Raw genomic sequence first — 22,102 nt, 5'->3', positions numbered from 1 at the left:
GTCCTTATGATGTACACAGAACTAACATTTCCTTCAGCAAACAGACATAAATGGGAAGAATGTTTCATAATATATACCACCAGCAAGCCTTTTTGGCAATGCATTATATCACCAGTAGGGGTAGCCAACACACTTAGCATGGCATATTTGTAATACCCCACATCAACTTCATTAATTGTAATTCATTCAAAAATGGAACACATTCCTAATATTTTGTGTCTTTCCCATTCACCCTCTGAATGGCACACATACACAATCCATGTCTCAATTGTCTCAAGGCTCAAAAACCCTTCTTTATCCTGCCTCCTCCTCTTCATCGACACTGATTGAAGTGGATTTAATAAGTGACATCAATAAGGGATCATAGCATTCACTTGGGTTCACTTTGTCAGTCTATGTCATGGAAAGAGCAAGTGCTCTTGATGTTTTGTATACTCAGTGTATGCCTATTGTCTTTTCGCAAGTTATTATTTCACGTAAAAATGAAAAATGTCCATTATAGTCAATGAAAATTCTTGAATTGGAATTTCCCAATTTGATTCAACTGAAATGGTGTTGACTCCAATCTCCTCTTTTTCAGTATCCTCCTATTTAGTAATACATGAATAAACAGTGAATAAAGTGGATAACAGTCGAAATGTGTGGATGTCTGAAGACAGTTCACATCATAATAGCCTTCGTCTGCTTGAGAAAACGGAAAAAATTAAATAAATAAAAATACTGTAAACTTAACATTAAAAAGACAATTTTGGTGCTCTTGCATCCTGGGACATTGATATTGTATTTCCCCGTTTGTCTGCGATATGGTAACCGTCCAACTGCCCTTATGTCATTTGTAAACAAACGACAGTGTTGGCACATGACTGCCGCTGGCCGCTTGTCATCTAAATTAAATATGGCATTATAATACTGTATGTTGGATAACTGAGCGCTGCAAACGACCTACCTCGTTCGCAGCCACGGTGGGACATAGAAGACGCTCCTTGCTGCAGAATGTTTGATTTCGGCTTTTGAAGGCATTTGGTTTACATGCTCGATGGTTACACCAGGGATATTAGAAAAACTCTAGTATTATCTAGTATCTACTGTGCTAACGGAAGTTTAATGAGTGATATACTTGCTATTTTGGCCAGGTGGGCCATGTCTCGGGTCGGCAGCGCTCGTGTTTGAGTTGGAATTTGGACCAGGGAATGTGTTATGGGGGTTTTCGCACCAGATATAATGTGGCACCGTAAGATATCGTAACCCTTTTAACCACGATGTTTTCTTCGAATTAAACGAGTAATATTTCTGCGGGCATTGGGTAGGTAGGCTATCCGAAATCGAAGGACAAGAAAACACCTGCATCACATGGGGATATTTTTATACCGGTTGGTGGGTACGTACTCTATCACTCTGTCCTCTTGTCCGATAAACTGTTGAATTTTGGTTTATTGACCTGTGATCTGCGTAGACTATTCCAGGTTGAGCAGTTTAGCTTTTTTAGTTATGTTGTGTTGTGGGTACACCTTTAAAAATGTTTTCACCATTGAGATCATGGCATCCATGTACCATGCTTGGGCTTTCATAGAATGTTTCCCAAAAAATAATTGAAGTCATTAATACTTTCTCATTATTACGTTATGAGTTGGTTCTTGTCCAAGGAAGGCCATGAATTGATGACTGACCCAAAATAGGCTAAATTGGGCTGTCAAATAGGGCTAGCCCAAGATTGATGAGCATAGTGTATACAGGCACCAAGTGCTATGCACCTGCCCCTGAGGAGTATGTAGAATTTAGCTAGAGAGCATTGCATTTATCTTCCAAACATCCCCAGAATCTATATGGCATAGTACATGGAGACAGAGCTCTGTGTGGAACTATACTTGTCCCATTTAAAGGGACTAAATGCATTTGAAATGTCCATGTTACTGTACAGTAGGACAGCCAGTTTAGAGGCCCATCTGGTTTCATATCAAATCTAAGTATCTATCCTAGTGCTCTATTAGTAGCTGTAGAGGATGCCAACCCACTGACTATGTTACATAATGTTCATGATAAGTTATTACAATTCCATTGATTGTCCTCATTCCCATCCTCCTTTTTAGGCTCTTTTTCTACATATTGATCTGGGTATCCAGAAACTGTCCGATACCGGGTTGGTTACACAACTAATCAACTTCATTTCTGCCTTTGATAAATACAAAAAAGACGGAGCTCACAGAGCAAAAAGAACTATCGATTTTTCTGTGGGGGATATTAAAGTCTTATCTTGATCTTCACATTTTAGCTTGTCAATAATACGGTCACATCACCATAAAATTTGGGCTTTGATGTTGTGAGATAACTGGCGTGACTGTCCGAATATCTGATCTGCAGTCAGCTCTTGCAGTAGTTTTGCCTCAGATGGTAATGGTCATGGCAGCCTGTTGACCAAAGCCAATATGCATATGTTATTACTGTCTGGCCTAGTCCCACATTCTGCCTTGGACCTGAAATACCAAGCCAAGCCATGGCTTGTCCAATCTCTGCATTAGCCTCATCGGGCCTGGGCAGAAATGCCAAAGAGGCATGATGTGATGTCAGAGCTAGCCAAGAGGGAATAACACCCCAGTCACCATAAAACAAAGTTGACAGGACTACAAAATGAGATTAATGCTTCCTCTCTCTCTGTTTCGCTCCTGCCCTGTACCTCTCCAGCTCTAGCACTGCACGTTCCCCTTGTCCGTGGCACCTCAAACGCAATTGAAGTTGTCAGGAACTACTCCAAAGCCTGTGAGTTTTCTCTGTGTTTTACATGATGTTCCAATGCTCAGTACTGTACTTAACTCTGGCTTCTTATACAAGGAATGCACAGGTTATATCATACATGGATGCGGGTATATGAATGTATGGTGTGCCTAATGTATAATACAGGACTCATGGTCCGTGAACGGAGTGTACTAGATCCTAAGAGATTTTAGCTGCTGCCTGGAAGATGCAGCGTTATGTAAGAGCACTATGCACCTTTGGTTAGTATGACATTACATACTCTGCTTTAAACAGGACTTGAAGCCTAATTCACAATGACAGGGCTTTGTGATGGCAGGCAGTGCAGTCGTCCTTCATCCAGTGTGCACAGAGTAAACGTCTTCATATATGACTCGCCTAATTTGAATATAAAAACACACGTGCACAATACTCAAAGTAATAACACACGTATAATATAGTGCTTGATTCATTTACATATGGATTTTTTTCTAAACTAGAAAAGTAATCATTTCCACCTAGTTACAAATCCAGTCTCCGGACGCCTTAACAGGATACTTCGGGATTTTGACAATGAGGCAATTTATCTACTTCCCCAGAGTCAGATTAACTTGTGGATACCGTTTTTATGCCTCTGTTTCTAGAATGAAGAAAGTTAAAGTCATTTCGTGAGGCAATGCTAACTAGCATTAGCGCAATGACTGGAAGTCTATGGGTATCTGCTAGATGCCCATAGACTTCCAGTCATTGCACTAATTCTAGTTAGCAATTGCGTTAACTGCACGCAGAGCAATAGAAATGGTATCCACGAGTATCATCTGACTCTGGGGAAGTAGATAGATTCATTGCCAAAATCCCAAAGTATCCCTTTAATATTGTTTGCAGAGGGGTCCTGGGATTGATCGGAACACTCAGACCCTGTGGTCATGTACCGGATTGACTAATGAACACAGGGCAGCGTGGGTGGCCCCTTGGCTGCACACCACACACAAATCTGCACACGTACACACATGCATGTGCCTCAGGCTTTATAAACAACAGGGAGCCTGTCACTCACATCACTCTCCTCCCTCTCTCTCTCTCTCTCTCTCTCTGTCTCCTTCTCCCCCCTCACAATCTCCCTCCCTTCTGCCTGCCCTTGCAGATGAGGACATCGCCCTTCTGTGCAGAAGAGAGAAGCTCAAGTTCGGCACCTGCCTCATTAACCGGCTGAAATGTTACTATAAGAAGGACTGCGGAAGGGAGTACATGTTGATGAAATTAATCTGCTCAGGTAAGGGACACATCCTTGCATGTTTACTGCACATTTTCATATTAATTGTCTTAGTTGTTCTTGTCATGGTGTATACTAGACTGATTATCCACACAATATTTAAGCAATACGGCCTGAGGGGGTATGGTATACGGCCAGTATACCACGGCTAAGGGCTGAATCCAGGCACTCCACATCGCGTCGTGCCGAAGAACAGCCCTTAGCCGTCGCATATTGGGATATACCACAAACCCCTGAGGTGCCTTATTGCTATTATAAACTGGTTACCAACATAATTAGAACAGTCAAAATAAATGTTTTGTCGTACCCGTGGTATACGGTCTGATATACCACAGCTTTCAGACAATCAGCATTCAGGGCTCGAACCACCCAGTTTGTAATATATGTATAATGACTAAGAACATGTAACTCTTCTTTTTAGAGAAACAATAATAACCATGGCAATATATGTCTGGGATGTGATTGAGAACATCTGTTTCTGTCTTTAGTTGATTAAATAGTGTAGTTGTAAGCTCCCTCTGGCACTCTTCAGATGATCAGTTTACCTGACAGAAATGCAGACCCCCAGAGCCAATATGCAGAGAACTGAACCACTTAAATAACGACCTAAGGTGTCTTAAATCTATGGTGACTTTCCAAAGTCGTAGCCGTTAGCATTAGTAGTGTTGATTGACATGACTTCATTATATCACTGAACGTTCAGCGTTATGGGAATAGACATGCCATGCTGTCAAAATGACACCCAAAAAATTTTCCTGCTAAAAAATAAACGGATAAAGAAATTGATATTGCGAACACGGGTTGTCATCCATCCTCAAAATGTGATGTTCCAGTCCTAAAACATGGCTTGGAGGCACAAACTGCCGGTGAAAAAACCAGTTACCTCTCTGCCTGGTTGATTTTTAATCAGGGTCTTTTTTTTCATTGACACAAACATGGTTTGTACGTCAGTAGTGACCACGTGTCGCCTTATTGTGTTAAAAATGTGCCTCAGGGAAAGACTGTGCCGTTTTGCCTTTTATATAACACCTCCATCTCTGATATATGATCTATCGGCTGCTAGGTAGCCTCGGTCCTTTATAAGTACCTTTCCAGTGAACAGCTTGTCCCCTCGGCCACGGTGTGTTTACACCCGCCGCTAATGCAGCCTGACCTTTCGCTAAACTGTTTGCAGAGAGAGAAAATTGTGCCCACAAACGGCTGCAGTCAGTCAGTGGAACCTCGGTACGTCATGTGGTCCCTGGCACTCTTCAGAAGAGCTCTAACGAGCCACAGAGGGCTCCTCCACCAGCCACAATATCTATCTCCTGACTGACTATTGGGAGAGGGCTGGGATCAGGGAGGAAATTTGTACCCCGTTAAAGCTGTCCCTTGTGTGATTTTATGGCATCCGTATTCTACATACATAACCATTGAAATCTGAATGAAGTAATATCAAGATGAGAGGAAATGTTTAAACTCTTTTCAAAGTATTTCACATGTTTAGACTGCACACAGACTTTTGTGTTGGTATTCATAAACTAAGCTGTAATGGGAGTTTTCCCAGTGATGAAGGGTGGCTAAACCTATACAGGCTTGGTGGCTGCTCTGCCAATCATAGCTCCTCTCAAAGTAAAACTCACCAATCCCTTCTCTCCCTCTAATCTATAATTCACAGCTCATACCCCCCTCACACCTGAAATGTCACCAGCCCCCTAGGCTGTGGAATGACTTTCGGTGGACGGACTCTCCGCTCTCGGCCAAGCTGTAAAAAATGAATAAGAGAAAATAAATAGATAAAGAGAATGGAAAGGCAGGATCTTTTTAGGTACCTCTATGGACGTGCCACTATGCCCAGCACAGTCCTTTATGTTGACTCTGTAGCTGAAGACTTTCTTTGATATTTTGTTGGGGGATCACCCATCAACATGTGGCTGGCCAAGTGAGTTGCTACTATTTCAGTACCTCAGTGTTAGGTGTAGAACCTCACTGTCCACAAACAGATCACTGAGAATGTCTTCGAGAAATGAATTTGCCATGTTAAAAATGTCTTTGTAATCTGAATGTCGTGATAGCAGATGTTATCTAAGCGATCTTTATTTCCTAATGCCTTTCCTTTTGAGGACCTATAATATAATACACGTGTTAATATTACAATTTGATATACTTTTACATTTAAATACATTCAATTGATGGATCCTCTCATCTTGATAAAATATGTGTGTATTAATTGAATAATGTATTAATTCAGATATTACCTGCTTCATACTGTATGCCCAAGCATACTATTTGCACTGTTTGCAGTGAATAGATAACCTCCAACATCCTGAATCTCCTGTTAACCTTCCATTGGTCACAGTGCAGATATCGGCTTCAGCTCTCAAATGGAGGCACTGGCTCTGTGCTCCCATGTCAAATTAAATAGTAGAGTGGTTTTCATGGATACAGCGCTATCCTCTTCACTTTGGTCTTGTATTAATCTTTGTCATAGTAATTCACTTCCAAGAAATATCGTCACCCCATACTAGTGTGGCAGCGACACTGTATTAAGTTGGTGTTTTGTTTCATCGTTCTGATTGAGAACGGGGCTTCACTGAAGGACAGCTCGCCGAAGGATAAAGGCTACAGATGGGACATCGGCGCTCTATCCTTGAAAAGGACACTTAGCCCAAATTGTTTGTCTAAATATCCAGCTGTAGGAGTGGATGATATGTAAATCTGTCCATCTCCCGGTGGATCAGGGCATCTGCTGAGTGGGTAAATAAATAATGTAAAGAGCAGCAAGTGGCTGACTAATGCTGCCACTTTGTCATCATGCCCCTCTCCCGATTTGACCTTCTCCTCACCGCTGCCAACGCAGACCTAGGGACTGTGACGGTGGCTCTGGATCCCCTGGAGTGGTCCTGCTGTGGCCCTACTCATGCCCTGCTGGCTGTCTGTCAGAGTAGGGTAATACAGGAACAGACAGGCTGTAATCCCCAGACAGGATGCACTCCCCAGACCACATCCATCACCACTGTGTAATGTACCGTTCCTCAACATCCACAACAACCGGCGCTCCTCTACGCCACGAAAACACCAGATCGTGTAATCTGTGTTATCTGGTCTGTGTGTACTGTCATTTGTTTGTGTGTGAATACCTGTTTGCAACTTGTACAATTTCAGAGATGTGCAAACTGGGATGATGATTCTATGGCGAGGGAAGGTTTTAACACAATCAGTTTGAGTTTGTTTGGAAATCCAATGCATGTAAATGTCAATGTACATCACCCAAACTTCAACGTGCAATCACACCAATCATATCATACCTACAATGGGTTTGCCCACAGTATGTAATGCTATGTAAATATACATTTTAGCAACAGCTATTATGAAGCACAGAAAAAGCACAGAAAAAGCACAGAAAAAAAAACATGTATGAAATGTATGCATTCACTACTGTAAGTCGCTCTGGATAAGAGCGTCTGCTAAATGACTAAAATGTAAAATGTAAATGTAAAATGAAGCCTTTTCACAGACAAAAGTTGAGGCATGTCGTCTTTCCAAACCTTATTTTGGTGACTTAATATTTGACAGGGAGATCTATGGCCACTTTAGTTGTTCTCTCCTTAAACACTTAAACATCTGAACGTCAGAATGTATTCAATGATATACAGTACACTGAGTATACAAAATATTAAGAACACCTGCTCTTTCCTTGACATAGACTGACCAGGTGAATCCAGGTGAAATCTAAGATCCCTTATTGATGTCACTTGTTATATCCACTTCAATCAGTGTAGATGAAGGGGAGGAGACAGGTTAAAGAAGGATTTTTAAGAATTAACACAGTTGAGACATGGATTGTGGTGTGCCATTCAGAGGGTGAATTGGAAAAACAAAAAATTTAAGTGCCTTTGAACGGGGTACTGTAGTAGGTGCCAGGTGCTCCGGTTTGTGTCAAGAACTGCAACGCTGCTGGGTTTTTCATGCTCAACAGTTTCACATGTGTATCAAGAATGGGGGGTTCCTAATATTTGGTATACTCAGTGTATTTCCTTTTTGTCTTTTCATCAAAGAGCCAATCCTATTGCATCTTAATGAGTATGATTGTTTACTCCTAGCGAATCATGTCGTCAGAAAAAAGCACCTGTCAGTAAAAAAATGGGACCGGAATTTAAACGGTCTGTTCCAGTTCAGTGCACATGATCTACGAGTACAGTGGTACCCATGATCCTTTCCTTATCCATCAGAAATTAGCGCATTTGCAATTTTTTTTTTGCATTTTCACTTGGTCCAAGTATGACCATCTAAATGCATATTAGGATGTGTGAGATTTTAGAATATGGAGGCTGGGGATAAAATACCAAGATGGTTCCGCTTCAGTTCCCTTGTCACAGTAGAAAAAAAAACTATTAAAAGCGTTGCAGGTGGCCAGATAGTGGTGGCAGATGTCAGGTGAATTCTCCCTGTGCCTTTTGGAAGAAAAGCTTTGTAATTAGTGGCCAAGCTTTCTTAATAGCATCTAATAATTGCAATGGCAAACTGCTGTGGGGTGGAGTGAGTGAGACATGAGGAGGATGGAGATAATTGGTGCTTCATGAGTGCCTTTATCCACATGAATTGCTTTAGACATATTCCTTTAATCTATCACTTTGTCTATTCCTTAGTCTATTGATCCCTCTGTTCACCATTTACAGCAAATGGTTCCATTAACTTAGCTTCACAACTCCAATCCAATATGTCGGAAATTTCGGTCGAAGCATGATGAGACATGATGAGAATGAATGTGTCTGTGTGCACGATGCCTGGAAAATGGCTCCAGAACACTGTCGGCAGAAGATACATGAGGAAGGTTTATTGTGTTCTGGACTTAACACCCCAAGCATACGTTCCTCCACACATTGCAAAAGCAATGGGATTTCTCAAAGCAGGAAATGTGCTTACACATGCCATACCCAATTCACAGCTGTGGATACAATACGCAAAGGTCAGTAGTGCTCTGTGGCAAGCATGCTTCTCCCTATACCCAGCTGTACCTTAGGGCCCAGCTTATAAGTTACCCTTGTATTGTGTCACCCCTGTATGTTTTAAGTTCCCCAGGGTTTCAGATGAAGGCCTGTAGTGTACAGTATGTTAGGTATGGACATCTGTCTCCCCGCCAGTTGAGAAGTCAGGACAGATACAGTAGGAGGGATCGGGGGTTATTACATCAACTAGAAGCAGGGGTTATTGGAGCCGCTATAACCAGATTAAGAGGCTGCACTGTGGCCTCATCCCGTGGGCTCAGTGTGCCAGCCGTGACAGTGAGAGTGGGATCAAAGCAGCCAAATCCCGCTGAAATGGGCCCTGCTATTGGCCCTCCTCACCCACTAAACCTCAGAGGTCTGGATAATGCAGGGCCGGGCCTCGTACCCTCTGTTTGTTTGGGAGGTGTAGCAGCCATGGCCCATACATGCAGGTTTATCCCCGGTACTCCTCTAATCTGGGTTAAATGATATGGGGAGAGCTCTCTTTAAATGGCCCCCCCTCCTCCCAAAGTGTCTAATTATCTTAGAGGGATAAAGTGCAGTGAAGTCATGGGCTGCTTACTGACCTTGACGGTGTTTTAGGACGCTGGGTAAAAGCTGACTATACACACAGACTTTAATAACAGTGAATTTAAAAGATGCTGTAGTCCTAATCAAGAAGCCATGTTGTATCTAATGGACTAATGCAATGTTGAACGTCGTATGACCTTGAGCACTAGCATTGGAGGTCCTTCACTCTGTGAAAGCCTTTCAAAGGGGCCTTTGTGTACCTGGAGTAATCAACTGTTCTTCAGAGCTCACTTGAATCACATGGATAATCATGATAACCAAAACCTGTCCCCCGCCCTGCCCGCTCTGTCTCTAGCATGGCATCACAGTAAACCTGGTCCCCTGAGGAACTCTGTAGAAGTGTAGCTGGCTGGCCGCCACGGGCAATCCAAACTGGTTTGATCCAGAATGAGTGTAGCTCAATTATTCACTCACTCCCTTTCGGGGTTCGGTTGTCTAATTTGTCTTTCCACGGATCCCCCTCAGAAGGATCTCCGTATGAAGTTTCCCACCGGCTGGAGCCTCTGGCAGAGCCTGGATAAGGACAGGATGCCTGTGCTCTCAGACACCTCAAAGTCTAGGCCAATTATGGCGTAGCTGACATCACTTTTGACAGACTTATGCACTTTTCACCATTTCATATCTTCCTGACAGTTTCCACAACAGCTTTGAGTGAAGCAGCTTCCTTTGCCTGAATCCACAGAGGCTGAATAATCCACAATATGAATGGAAATAAAGTCAGAGGCTAACCAAACTCAAGAGGACAGTGCATTTTCTTCTTCTTCAATATCTCCTTGTTCTTGTAAAGCCAGGCACGCTGGAGGGAGGCACAGCAAGTCAATGATTTGATCTCGTAATCTTCTATTGAATTAATAGAATCAAAAGGTATCAACTTTCATTCTGCAAGTTCTTCCCTGGTGGCAGTGTTTTGGTGAGCCAGTACCTGCCACTGTTAGATAACCCACTTATAATGATAACAATTTGTTCTGAATTGAAGTCTTCTATTTTATGATATGACCTAGGTCTTCCTCTACTTTGAGTTAGAATCATTTCCTGTAGCTGTTGTTTCATGCTGCCTGTCCTGTGCTGTTACTGTGGCAAGAGGGACAGACAGTCCCAGACAGGTTTGGCCCTCGATTAGTACAGGAAATGACTCATTCGTACCTAACCCCATTAATCCTCTTTAGGCTGATGGTGTCTGGACTTCTGGGATAGGAGCACTGTCACACTTCCACCTCAACGGGAGATAAACTAATCACATTTAATTTTCTTGTTTTCACCATGGCAGCCTCAAGGGAATGGTCAGACGCTTTATTTTCCACACCGTTAGAGTCTAGATTGGTGAATCATTGGCAGATCTACTGGGCTCTACTGTTTCCATGTCTCAGTGCTCAAAAACGTATTGTCTGTTAAGGGGGATTTTCCCCTTATCAAACACCACTTTTCTGAAAAGTGTCCAGTCCAGCAGAAATGGGGTAGGGATTTTGAGTAATTTCAAACTGCTGCCAGGCAGATGAGCAAAAATATCTATTTTAGGATTCATCATGTATTTAATGTGAAATATGCAAAACCTAATTCCTCTGACTCTAATTCTGTTGCAGTGATGATGAAGGATGGGATTGGGTTAATGGATCTAGAATAGTGAACTATGGTGATGCCACGACATCATACACATGCACGCACGCGCAAAATACACAACAACAGCAACAACAAACCTCCTGGTAAATGAGTACGGTTGGATGTGGAAGAACTCCGGTATAATAATGATTATCTGTGCCGTCCCTTCTGTGGTTTATTAATAGGTGAACCAGAATGCACAGAGACTTAAGCCTCTATGATCCAGTTTGACCCAGATATTCATTCCCCCTCCACGGCTCTGTGACCCACATCCAATCATATCCAACTTCCCTTCATGTATAATATTGTGGCGGTGTTATGCTGTGAAGGAGGCTGCGATAGTAACACTGTCTGATAAAAGGCATTGTGCCCAGATGCAGTATTAGGTAGCAACTCTGAGACAGATACAGTTCATGTATTGTAACATCCAGATGTTACTGTTTTGTATCACTTGTAATCTCAATGAACTCTTTCAATAGAATAAACTGAATAGTTCATGTGTCTTTGCAAAATAGGGGCCACTGCTATCTATCTCATTCATGCATATCAGTTGGGATCACAGGAGGCTGCTGAGGGGAGGACGGCTCATAATAATGACTGGAATGAAGTGAATGTAATGGAAACCATGTGTTTGATGTGTTCAATACCATGCCATTGATTCCTTTCCAGCCATCCCTTCCAGCCATCCCTTCCAGCAATTCCTTTCCACCCATCCTACTCAATTAAGGTGCCACCGGGCTCCTGTGCTTGGGATCTCATCGTGATTGAAGGTGTGACAGGTCCGTTGTGGAAGAGACTGATGTCTATTGGGTTTTTTGCTGTTCTGTGGACGGCTTGCTCTCTTTTTTACACCAGCCTCTGGGTTTTAGAATCAGATCTCTGATTATTTGTCTTACAGCCAGACAAACAGCCAAGACCATGCAGTAGGCAGGAAATGGGTCACACCATGTATTGTGTAAAACATAAAGCACACTGTGGTTGGCTGTCCTTGTCACATTGAATCAAGGGGTTGACGATAAGAGAGCTGGGTACACGTGGGTTTGTTCCTCTTTCTTCATAGCTCTGTTTTTGTGTACTGTTCATTTGTCTGTGGGTCCTATTTGGTTGAATTTGTGTGTGAGCAAGAGAAATATTAGAAATAGAGAGAGAGAGAGAGATAAAAGAGGGGGGAGAAAGAGAGAGAGAGAGATGGGGAGGGAGAGAGATGAGGAAGAGAGTGTGAAGGAGGGGGATAGGGAGAGGGAGAAAGAGAGAGAGAGAGAGCGTGGGGGAGTGTGTGTTCTTAGTATTTGTCCCCGTGGAGCTGTTGCTCGGTACAGTCACAGTGTGCCCCGGCCTGGTCAGCAGCTGTCGTGTCATCCAGACTCCAGCCTGATTCTGATGGCTGTGCTGCAGGATGACCTTGAGCCGCTGAATCAGTCTCATGCGAAATTGATTTGGGAGGGTTGCTGTGGAGATGGCTGCATGGCTGACAGACTGCCCAGAAAACAGCAGTCCCATCCCAAGTCACAGTCAGGGAGCAACAGTGGCATCTCAGCCCTGGAGGCTCCTTTCAACACTGAATGTGAAAGGAGGGAACATCACTGCGACTATCAGATCCATTATAACCCATCCATCAACCAGCCAACCAACAGAGTCTGTCTACCACAGGGTGTGAGAATGACTTCTTACCACCCACTAGTAACATGCAGGCAACTAGTGAAATTCTAAGATATTATCACACACAGAAGCTGTTATATGGGCCTGGCATGGCTTGGCTAATATGTGTGGTATGTTCTTACTGTAGTATGTATAAACAGGTGTAGTACAGATATAGTATCTTCATTTGATCACTCTGTTGTGGCTGAGTATTTTCCTTCAAATTCAAATAAGCCTCATGATAAATATATTCACAGAAAACCAGCAGTTCCCTTTCTTTCTCACTCACTCAAACGCACCAGACAGAATAAATGCCCTACTACTGTAGGTCCTGCTACTACGACATTCAAATGTACTAAAATGTATCTGAAATTCAGCCATATGCATCAACAACCGTAGTTTTATATATTCTGAACAAAAGTATAAACGCAACAATTTCAAAGATTTCACTGCTCATATATGGAAATCAGTCAACTGAAATATATTCATTAGGCCCTAATCTATGGATTTCACATGGCTGGGAATACAGATATGCATCTGTTGTTCACAGATGCCTTAAAAATAAGTTAGGGTCGTGGATCAGAAAACCAGTCAGTATCTGGTGTAACCAGAATGTTGTCCCATTCCTCTTCAATAGCTCTGTGAAGTTGCTGGATATTGGCGGGATCTGGAATGCGCTCTCGTACATGTCGATCCAGAGCATCCCAAACATGCTCAATGGGTGCCATGTCTGATGAGTATGCAGGCCATGGAAGAACTGGGACATTTTCAGCTTCCAGGAATTGTGTACAGATCCTTGTGACATGGGGCCGTGCATTATCATGCTGAAACATGAGGTGATGTTGGCGGATGAATGGCACAACAATGGGCCTCGTCAAGGTATCTCTGTGCATTCATATTGCCATTGATAAAATTTAATTGTATTCGCTGTCCGTAACTTATGCCTTCCCATACCATAACCCCACCGCCACCATAGGGCACTCTGTTCACAACGTTGACATAAGCAAACTGCTCGCCCAAATGACACCATACACGTGGTCTGCGGTTGCGAGGCCGGTTGAACGTACTGTCAAATTCTCTAAAACGAAGTTCGGAGGCGGCTTATTGTAGAGAAATTAACATTAAATTCTCTGACAACATCTCTGGTGGACATTCTTGCAGTCAGTATGCCAATTGTATGCTCCCTCAAAACTTCAGACATCTATGGCATTATGTTGTATGACAAAACTGCACATTTTAGAGTGGCCTTTTATTGTCCCCAGCACAAGGTGCACCTGTGTAATGATTATGCTGTTTAATCAGGTTCTTGATATGCTACACCTGACAGATGGATGGATTATCTTGACAAAAGAGAAATGCTCACTAACAGGGACGCAAACAAATGTGTGCACAGAATTTGAGCGAAATAAGCTTTTTGTGCATATGGAACATTTCTGGTGTCTTTTATTTCAGCTCATGAAACATGCGACCAACACTTTACATGTTGCGTTTATATTTTTGTTCAGTGTAGCTTACTAATAACACAAGATAGATATTGGTCTACGACATAGAAGTGTACCTGAAATGCAGGTGTAGGCTGCACCTAAACTATACCCAATTGTAGCCTATGAAAATAGAATGTTAGAATGTTTTACTTTTTTGAGAATAATCAAATCCTCCTGCAGGATTATTTTACTCCTGTGACGAAACTGGTCAAATTAAGATCCAACATCTGTATGTGAATATGAGAGTTAGTGTGCTTTTGTGAACTGAACTGTGAGTGTGCTTTCCGCTGTAGATACAGTGTCTGGTAATAAGAATTTAACCTTTATTTAACTAGGCAAGTCAGTTAAGAACAAATTATTATTTACAATGACGGGCTACCAAAAGGCAAACGGCCTCCTGCGGGGACAGGGGCTGGGATTAAAAATAAAAATATAGGACAAAACACACATCACAACAAGAGAGACACCACAACACTACATAAAGAGAGACCTAATACAATAACATGACAACACAGCATTGTAGCAACACAACATGGCAGCAGGACAACATGGAAGCAGCACAAAACATGGTACAAACATTATTGGACACAGACAACAGTACAAGGGCAAGAAGGTAGAGACAACAATACATCACGCAAAGCAGCCACGACTGTCAGTAAGAGTGTTCATGATTGAGTCTTTGAATGAAGAGATAAGAGATAAACTGTCCAGTTTGAGTGTTTTTGCAGCTCGTTCCAGTCGCTAGCTGCAGCGAACTGAAAAGAGCAGCGACGCAGGGATGTGTGTGCTTTGGGGACCTTTAACAGAATGTGACTGGCAGAACGGGTGTTGTATGTGGAGGATGAGGGCTGTATTAGGAATCTCAGATAGGGGGAGTGAGGCCTAAGAGGGTTTTAGAAATAAGCATAACCAATGGGTCTTGCGACGGGTATACAGAGATGACCGGTTTACAGAGGAGTATAGAGTGCAGTGATGTGTCCTATAAGGTGCATTGGTGGCAAATCTGTTGGCCAAATGGTAAAGAACATCTAGCCGCTCGAGAGCACCCTTACCTGCTGATCTATAAATTATGTCTCCGTAATCTAGCATGGGTAGGATGGTCATCTGAATCAGGGTTAGTTTGGCAGCTGGGGTGAAGGAGGGCCGATTACAATAGAGGAAACCAAGTCTACATGTATCCTTAGCCTGCAGCTTTGATATTTGCTGAGAGAAGGACAGTGTACCGTCTTGCCATACTCCCAAGTACTTGTATGAGGTGACTACCACAAGCTCTAAACCCTCAGAGGTAGTAATCACACCAGTGGGGAGAGGGTCATTCTTCTTACCAAACCACATTACCTTTGTTTTGGAGGTGTTAAGAACAAGGTTAAGGGTAGAGAAAGCTTGTTGGACACTAAGAAAGCTTTGTTGTAGAGCGTTTTAACACAAAATCCAGGGAGGGGCCAGCTGACTATAAGACTGTATCATCTGCATATAAATGGATGAGAGAGTTTCCTACTGCCGGAGCTATGTTGTTGATGTAAATTGAGAAGAGCACAGTATGGAGGGTGTTATATGTCCAGGAGTTTGGGAACATGTGTGTGATTCCACCTAGTAGAAAAGAGTGATCATATCAGACACACCCCAAACTGCTGTGTCAGTTCAGGTATCAGCAAACACCTCCAGTGTGAGCCTCAGCTCTAACAGGCTCCTGAATTCCTGCTTTCATATGTCAAAGCCGGCAGTGCCCTGCTCATAAATTACCCATGAGCCCCTGTGTGAGTATCATACCCACCTCCTGGCTACCTGGTTTGGCAGTAGGTGAGTGGTAGAGGAGCGAGAGGCTCCGGACATCCTCCCTCACTCCACCGGTGATTTGACATGACTGCTTAATGACTACCTCAGCCAAGGGCCCGGAATGAGACCTGACGTTTGCTCAATACAACCGGAAGCCGCTCTACTTAGCGCCTGCCGACTAAACTGATCTGCTGCAGATAACTCACAAACAGACCAGAGAGACAGAGGCAGTACTACATGTACAGCCCTTCCTTTGTCATCAGCAGAACCACATCCTGAAGAAAAACACTTTGTGGGGAGAAGCATCCATGATGCCGCTTTCGACTGTAACACCAGAGTTACACTAGTCATACACCCTTATGTTATAGTGATGGGGGGGAAAAGAATTGGTACAGTTACATGTTTGGAGATATTCTTTTTGAAGATGTATCGCTTTGACAATATTGCAATATTATTTTTGCGCTAGTTGGCTGCACCAAAACTCTAGTATTTGTCCTTCAAAGCTTGTTCTTCATCTTCTTTTTGAATAGGGAGCCAATTTGTTATCAACACTCCATGACTGATCAAAACTTCTTTTCCCAAGTCTCTCCCTCGTCCATCTGCAGCAGACATATGGTGAGCAATATGTTTGGAACATCGAATCGCAATAAAATCATAGTATCGAATCGCAATATACATCGTATCATCACTTAAGTATCGCGATAATATCGTATCATGAGGTCCCTGGAAATACCAGCCATATTATGTTAAACTAGGGATAATGTGTTTCCATAGCTACGGCTGACAGTAGGACTTGTGAAGAGCAGAATCAACAACCTCTGCATCATCTAAACAGTTGCTTTGTGAGAAGATGTTAAAGTTCACAGTTTGCCATTGTTAAGTAAACGCCAGCTGAAAAGTACCAGTGGCCTGGCTTTGGCCCCAAGTGAGAGCAAGTCCGCCGGAGCCATGGCCCAGTGAGACACAAGTGCCGGCCCACATAGATGGAAACAGAAAAGTCTGAGCCTTTTGGGTAAAACACTGGAGTAAAATCCTTTATGGAAATGCACCATGAGTGAACTGCTATGTCTTTGGTCTAGTTTGTACTTTTCAAAAAGGGCATGGAATGTTACCAGTACACCTGTATTGTGTTTCCAATTATCCCTGGTGCCACTTAGCAACACTTCCAAGGTGTACCAGTGGCACTCCCTTTACTATCGGTTGTTTTGTAAGTAGACTACATGTTGGCTTTTTGAAGCGCGAGCTACTCACTACAATGTGTGTTCTGTGTAGTGTGACTATGATCGATTTCTGCTCAATGAAGCAGGCTCTACCTTACGTTAGAAGAATGGATTGCGGGGAAAAGCATTTCTAAAAGCCTATGGTGCTTTTCCACACAGTGCTGTCCATCCCCCAGATTCGTCATACAGGGCCATTTCTTCCCAGTGTCTGTCTTCATAAGACTTCCCCTCACCCCCTCATGGCATTGAAGGAACACGTTTGTGCTCAGAGGAGAAAAGCTGTCACCCGGCAGAGACAGGGCAATCCTTTCACTCGTCCCCTCCACAGTCCTCTCCTCTTCTCTCACTCTTCTTTATTTGCCTCTTTTTTTCTCCCCTTCTTCTCATATGTTGCAGTCTTTTGGTAAGCGCTGTGGACATCTGACATGTTTTCTTGTTAATAGAAGAGGGAATTGTGGATGTGTCCCTGCCTGTCGCTTCTGTTATCCCCGTACTTAGGGTTACAAAGGGAAGGTATATTACTGCAAACTTTCAAAGTTTACCAGTAAACTACCAGAATTGTGGTATCTTTCAAGGATTTTGTGTAATCTATCGCAAGACTTCAGTGGCCCTTTTGGGTACTTCCGATTTGTACAGGTGTCTGTAATGATCTCTGGCCCTCTGTGTGACCTTATCACATGTAAAATGTATGAAATAATTAAGTAGATTTTTTTTATTGACTGACAGAGCTGTAAAACATTTTCCTAAATATATACCGTCAAGTTAGTGAATATCACTGGTGTTTAATATGAGGTTTTCAGCATGAAATATCCTTTATATTTTTTTTACACTACAATGTCAGTTTGTTGTCACTATTTTGCCTTCAAACTGGTGGCAGTTGTGTCAATTGTTGGAAGAGTTTCATAGTTAATTGAATTAACTCTATTGTTGATCAGATTCTTTTTTCATTGGTTAAGCTATTTTCTCTTGAACATTTACATTTTAGCAGACGCTCTTATCCAGAGCGACTTACAGTAGTGAATGCATACATTTCATGCATTTTTTTTCTCCGTACTGGTCCCCCGTGGGAATTGAACCCACAATCCTGGCATTGCAAACACCATGCTCTACCCACTGAGCCACACGGAACCATTCGTTCAAGCTGCTAGAAACTCATGGACGATATGCATTTAATATTTTTTTTTACTATATATGAATACATTTTTTTAAGTTATTGAAGTATAAATTGCCAAAGTCACGATAGATTGTCATAGATTTTCTGTTAATTACCGAAATTATTGACGATTCTGGTAGCTTTGGTAAACTACCACTATCTTTGCAAACCTACCTGTGCCACACGGGACACACTCAGGAAAATAAGCAAAGAGTTGTGTCACCTATTAATGCAAGTGATAATTCTGTGTGAATGGGAGTCCCATGGTGGATCCTGTGTTGCTTGTAGGAGGTATGAAGGCTTGCATGACGTAAGACATGGAACTGCCATCTAGTGGTAGTCAGTGTTCTGGCCTGGGATATCAGCCTGTCTTCCAGTAGCAGACTTGTTTATGTCCTGCTCAGGGGATACCTTCATCTTTGGAGATGAAGTTGGGATTTTGTTGTTATTGAAGTCTTTGATGGATTGCTGATTTATAATAAGGAAATCTAATATTGAATCCAAGTAAATCAAGAACACTCTCATAGTCCTTTTCATTCGTAAAACCAATACATATTGTTAGAGGTGGATGTAGAGCTAGATCTTTTCTTCTTTTTAATATTGTAATATTTCAGAATTGAAATAAATTAATATAGATATCCTTGAGGTCAGAGCAGAAATCAGCCATCTGCAAAATATCTCTGCTCTTCTCTGGCATACAATGGGTTAATCTTTTAGACGCATGCAAGGTGGACATTTGTTTTCCTCGTCACGTTGAGAGAATGCCCACAACGTCAGGGAGGCCTGTTATCATTGAATGCAGGGAGGAGTCCTTATAGGGCTATCCACATAACCGTGTACCTCTCATACTGGGTAATACACATGCAAACGCAACAGCCTTCATCTTCTCCTCACCTGCACAATGTACTCAGTGGTGGATGCCCCTTATATATATTCATAGCGCAGTCATCTTCAGTACAGTTACCATAAGACATCCAGACATTCTCTTTGCGTCAGGCTGATGTCTCAATGTTGTGCTCCCTCTAGCTTATATAGAGTCTATAGACTTATTTAAAGCAGACCCTGTCATCATCTATCAGTATCATAATAGTCACCTTAGATCCAGTAAGGTTTCACATGGGTAGGCAAGCACACGGCCAATTGATGCACAGGATGTGGCCTTGGTGTGTACCGTACATGTCAGGACAACATGGGCCTAAGCGTGATTATCTTGTATTGAGGTCATACGGGAACGTGCCGTGTGTACTGAATAACTTCCGCTGTTGTTACTGTACTGTATGTTCGTCATGTCCCACCGAATCAGCTCAGCGTCGACGTATTGAAGACGAGGAACCGCATTGGACTTTTTCTCACAAGGTTGTACATTCCAACGCGATATGTGATAGATATGTTGAAAGAGCTACTCGGTGAAGTGTGAATTGGCCTGTGAAGAATTGACAAAAGAATCTGCAAAACACTTCCACGTGCCGTGTGTTAAACATGATCAGCACCTGCTTGGGTTGGTGCTGAAGATGTGTTAATTAGCTGTGGTTCGTCTTCTGTGTTAAAAAATTTTTTAAAATCCCCACGGAATTTACGCTGTGGTTATTATATCTTAAATCTGTCATTTGAGAAAATAATGAACTTCATAAGATTTTCAGAGACTTGTTTGTTTGTGTTATCCCGATCTCTCCTCTGAGAGAGATAGAGATGCTGGTTGTGTGTCATTTTAATATTGTTCGGTTCGTACCCCGCTGTTTTGTATTACGCTCCTAGCGGCGATGCTGTTCAACTCCTCTTTTTTTCTAGCATCTCCTGAGAGTAAAGCCTCTTGAGTTCCTCTGTCTAACCGGAATAATGTGCCAGGAAAGATGCCCTCGCTCGGTTTTCTTCTCCCACTCTCTCTCCAGCTGGGGCCTGCTAACCCCACAGGGCGCACAAACATCACACATACACAATTTATAACAATCACCTCTCCCGCTCTCTCTCGCTCCCTGTGTCCCCCCCCCTCCTCCTCACACACACACACTCTCTTCTCTTTCTCTCTTTTTCTCTCCGTCTGTTCCTCTCTCTCACACAATCACACTCACGCACCACCGTTCATATTTCCGGAGTTATATCATATTGAGGTTGATACCATCGTACAGTGGACAGTTCCACTGTTTGAGAACACCAAAGTCCTCTGAGAAATATATAGTGTGTGGGCGTACTACTTGGCTTCGTCTGGATTGCAAAGCACTTGAGGAGGAACGGAATGATATTGTGAATTTAAATCACAGGGAGCTTTATCGATGGTCCTGTTTAATGTTCAACGGAAAGACGGGGCAGGGGGTGGCAGGATAGGAGTGGAGTCTTATGGGAGCGAACATAAAGACAGTGAGAAATGCGTTCTACTCTTACGAATCTTGACCAGGGAGTACACAACTGTCATATAAACACAAAAGGCACCAAGGGAACAGACTACCACCGTTAGCACTATTATCTGAGCACGAGGAGAGAACATTTGGACTAAATGTGGGCTATAATTATTGTAATCTGTGGTACAAAACTGGAATGAGTCCTGTGTGAGAAAGGGAGGGTGGATGAGAAAGAGAATGGAAAGGGAATGGTGTGTTCAACACCAATGCAAAGTCAAAGAAATGAAGATGAAACGGTAATGATCGAGAAAGTCATAAAAATGTGTTAGTGACGTAGTTATGCCAAATTGAGATTAAGAGAGTGAGGGAGCGAGGGTACATCGATTATATACAGTACACAGCCCTGGTGTTCTGGACTGGTGTGACCCTCTGCATCGAGTGGGCAGGCTGTGCGCTCTCTGTGAGGTCCTGTGTCACGGGCCCAAGGGCAGGTTTGGAGAAGGTCAGCACGATTTACTGCTGCATGGAGGAGCAGCAATCAAACACAATCAAAGTGCTCCAAAGACCCAAGCCCTGACGATATGCCATTCACTCAGCTAAACAGCAGACGCACACGTACGTATACACTTGCTCACTTTCTTTCTTTCTTTCTTTCTTTCTTTCTTTCTTTCTTTCTTTCTTTCTTTCTTTCTTTCTTTCTTTCTTTCTTTCTATTGCTCTCGCTCACTCTCGCTCAATCTCGCCCACTCTCACACACACATACACACAAACCCAGCTTCACCTAAGGCATTCTCTGGAGAAGCCTCCACAACACATCCTGTATCATGCACATGGGCAATATGACGTCCCAGACACGTGTCTCCCAATGTGAAGCACAGCCAGCTGGATGACCCAAGGCATCCATGGTGCATTGGCTACAGCACTGGGCCCTGGAGGCCTGGCCATGTGGCACTCTGCTGCTGCTGGTGCTCTCAGAGATGTCTTTACAGGCACAGCACTACAAAATTCATAACTTCCTGGATAGTAGGACTGAGCCCATACTGCTGAATTCAGCACATACTGTATCAGGACTACTAATCACTACTACCAATTGGTAGGTGCATAGTGTCGACTAGGAGTTTAGCAGGTGTATTAATTAAACAACAAAATATAATCCGACACTTAACTATTTGGCACAGTCATGGCCCTCTCCAGTATGTGAGATTGTGAGCGCAACAGCGGAAATTTGCTCTAATGATGTTTCTAAAAGCCCTCTTAATGACAGAGCAAAGGCTAATGAGCATCTCTGTTTTGGGCAGTGAAGAATCACGCTAAATTAAGAATGATGCTAACCATGCCCAG

General features: G+C 42.9%; 1 protein-coding gene across 3 annotated transcripts in view; it reads left to right on the top strand.

Moving 5' to 3' along the window:
• Positions 1-845: 845 nt before the first annotated feature.
• Positions 846-22,102, top strand: part of LOC106561986 (protein BEAN1) — a 57,290-nt gene continuing 36,033 nt past the window's right edge. The window contains exons 1-3 of one of the 3 annotated variants that reach the window (XM_014126492.2): positions 847-1,378; positions 2,680-2,754; positions 3,872-4,000. In XM_014126492.2, coding sequence (XP_013981967.1) covers positions 1,351-1,378; positions 2,680-2,754; positions 3,872-4,000 — 232 coding nt within the window. In that variant the 5' untranslated portion in view covers positions 847-1,350. Of the gene's footprint in view, positions 1,379-2,679; positions 2,755-3,871; positions 4,001-22,102 lie in introns of those variants that run through there. The other 2 variants (XM_014126493.2, XM_014126494.2) reach the window with 2 other exon arrangements.

The sequence above is a fragment of the Salmo salar genome, chromosome ssa11, assembly GCF_905237065.1.
Source record: "Salmo salar chromosome ssa11, Ssal_v3.1, whole genome shotgun sequence".
Lineage (NCBI taxonomy): Eukaryota > Metazoa > Chordata > Actinopteri > Salmoniformes > Salmonidae > Salmo > Salmo salar.
This window is presented reverse-complemented; position numbering and strand designations above follow the sequence as displayed.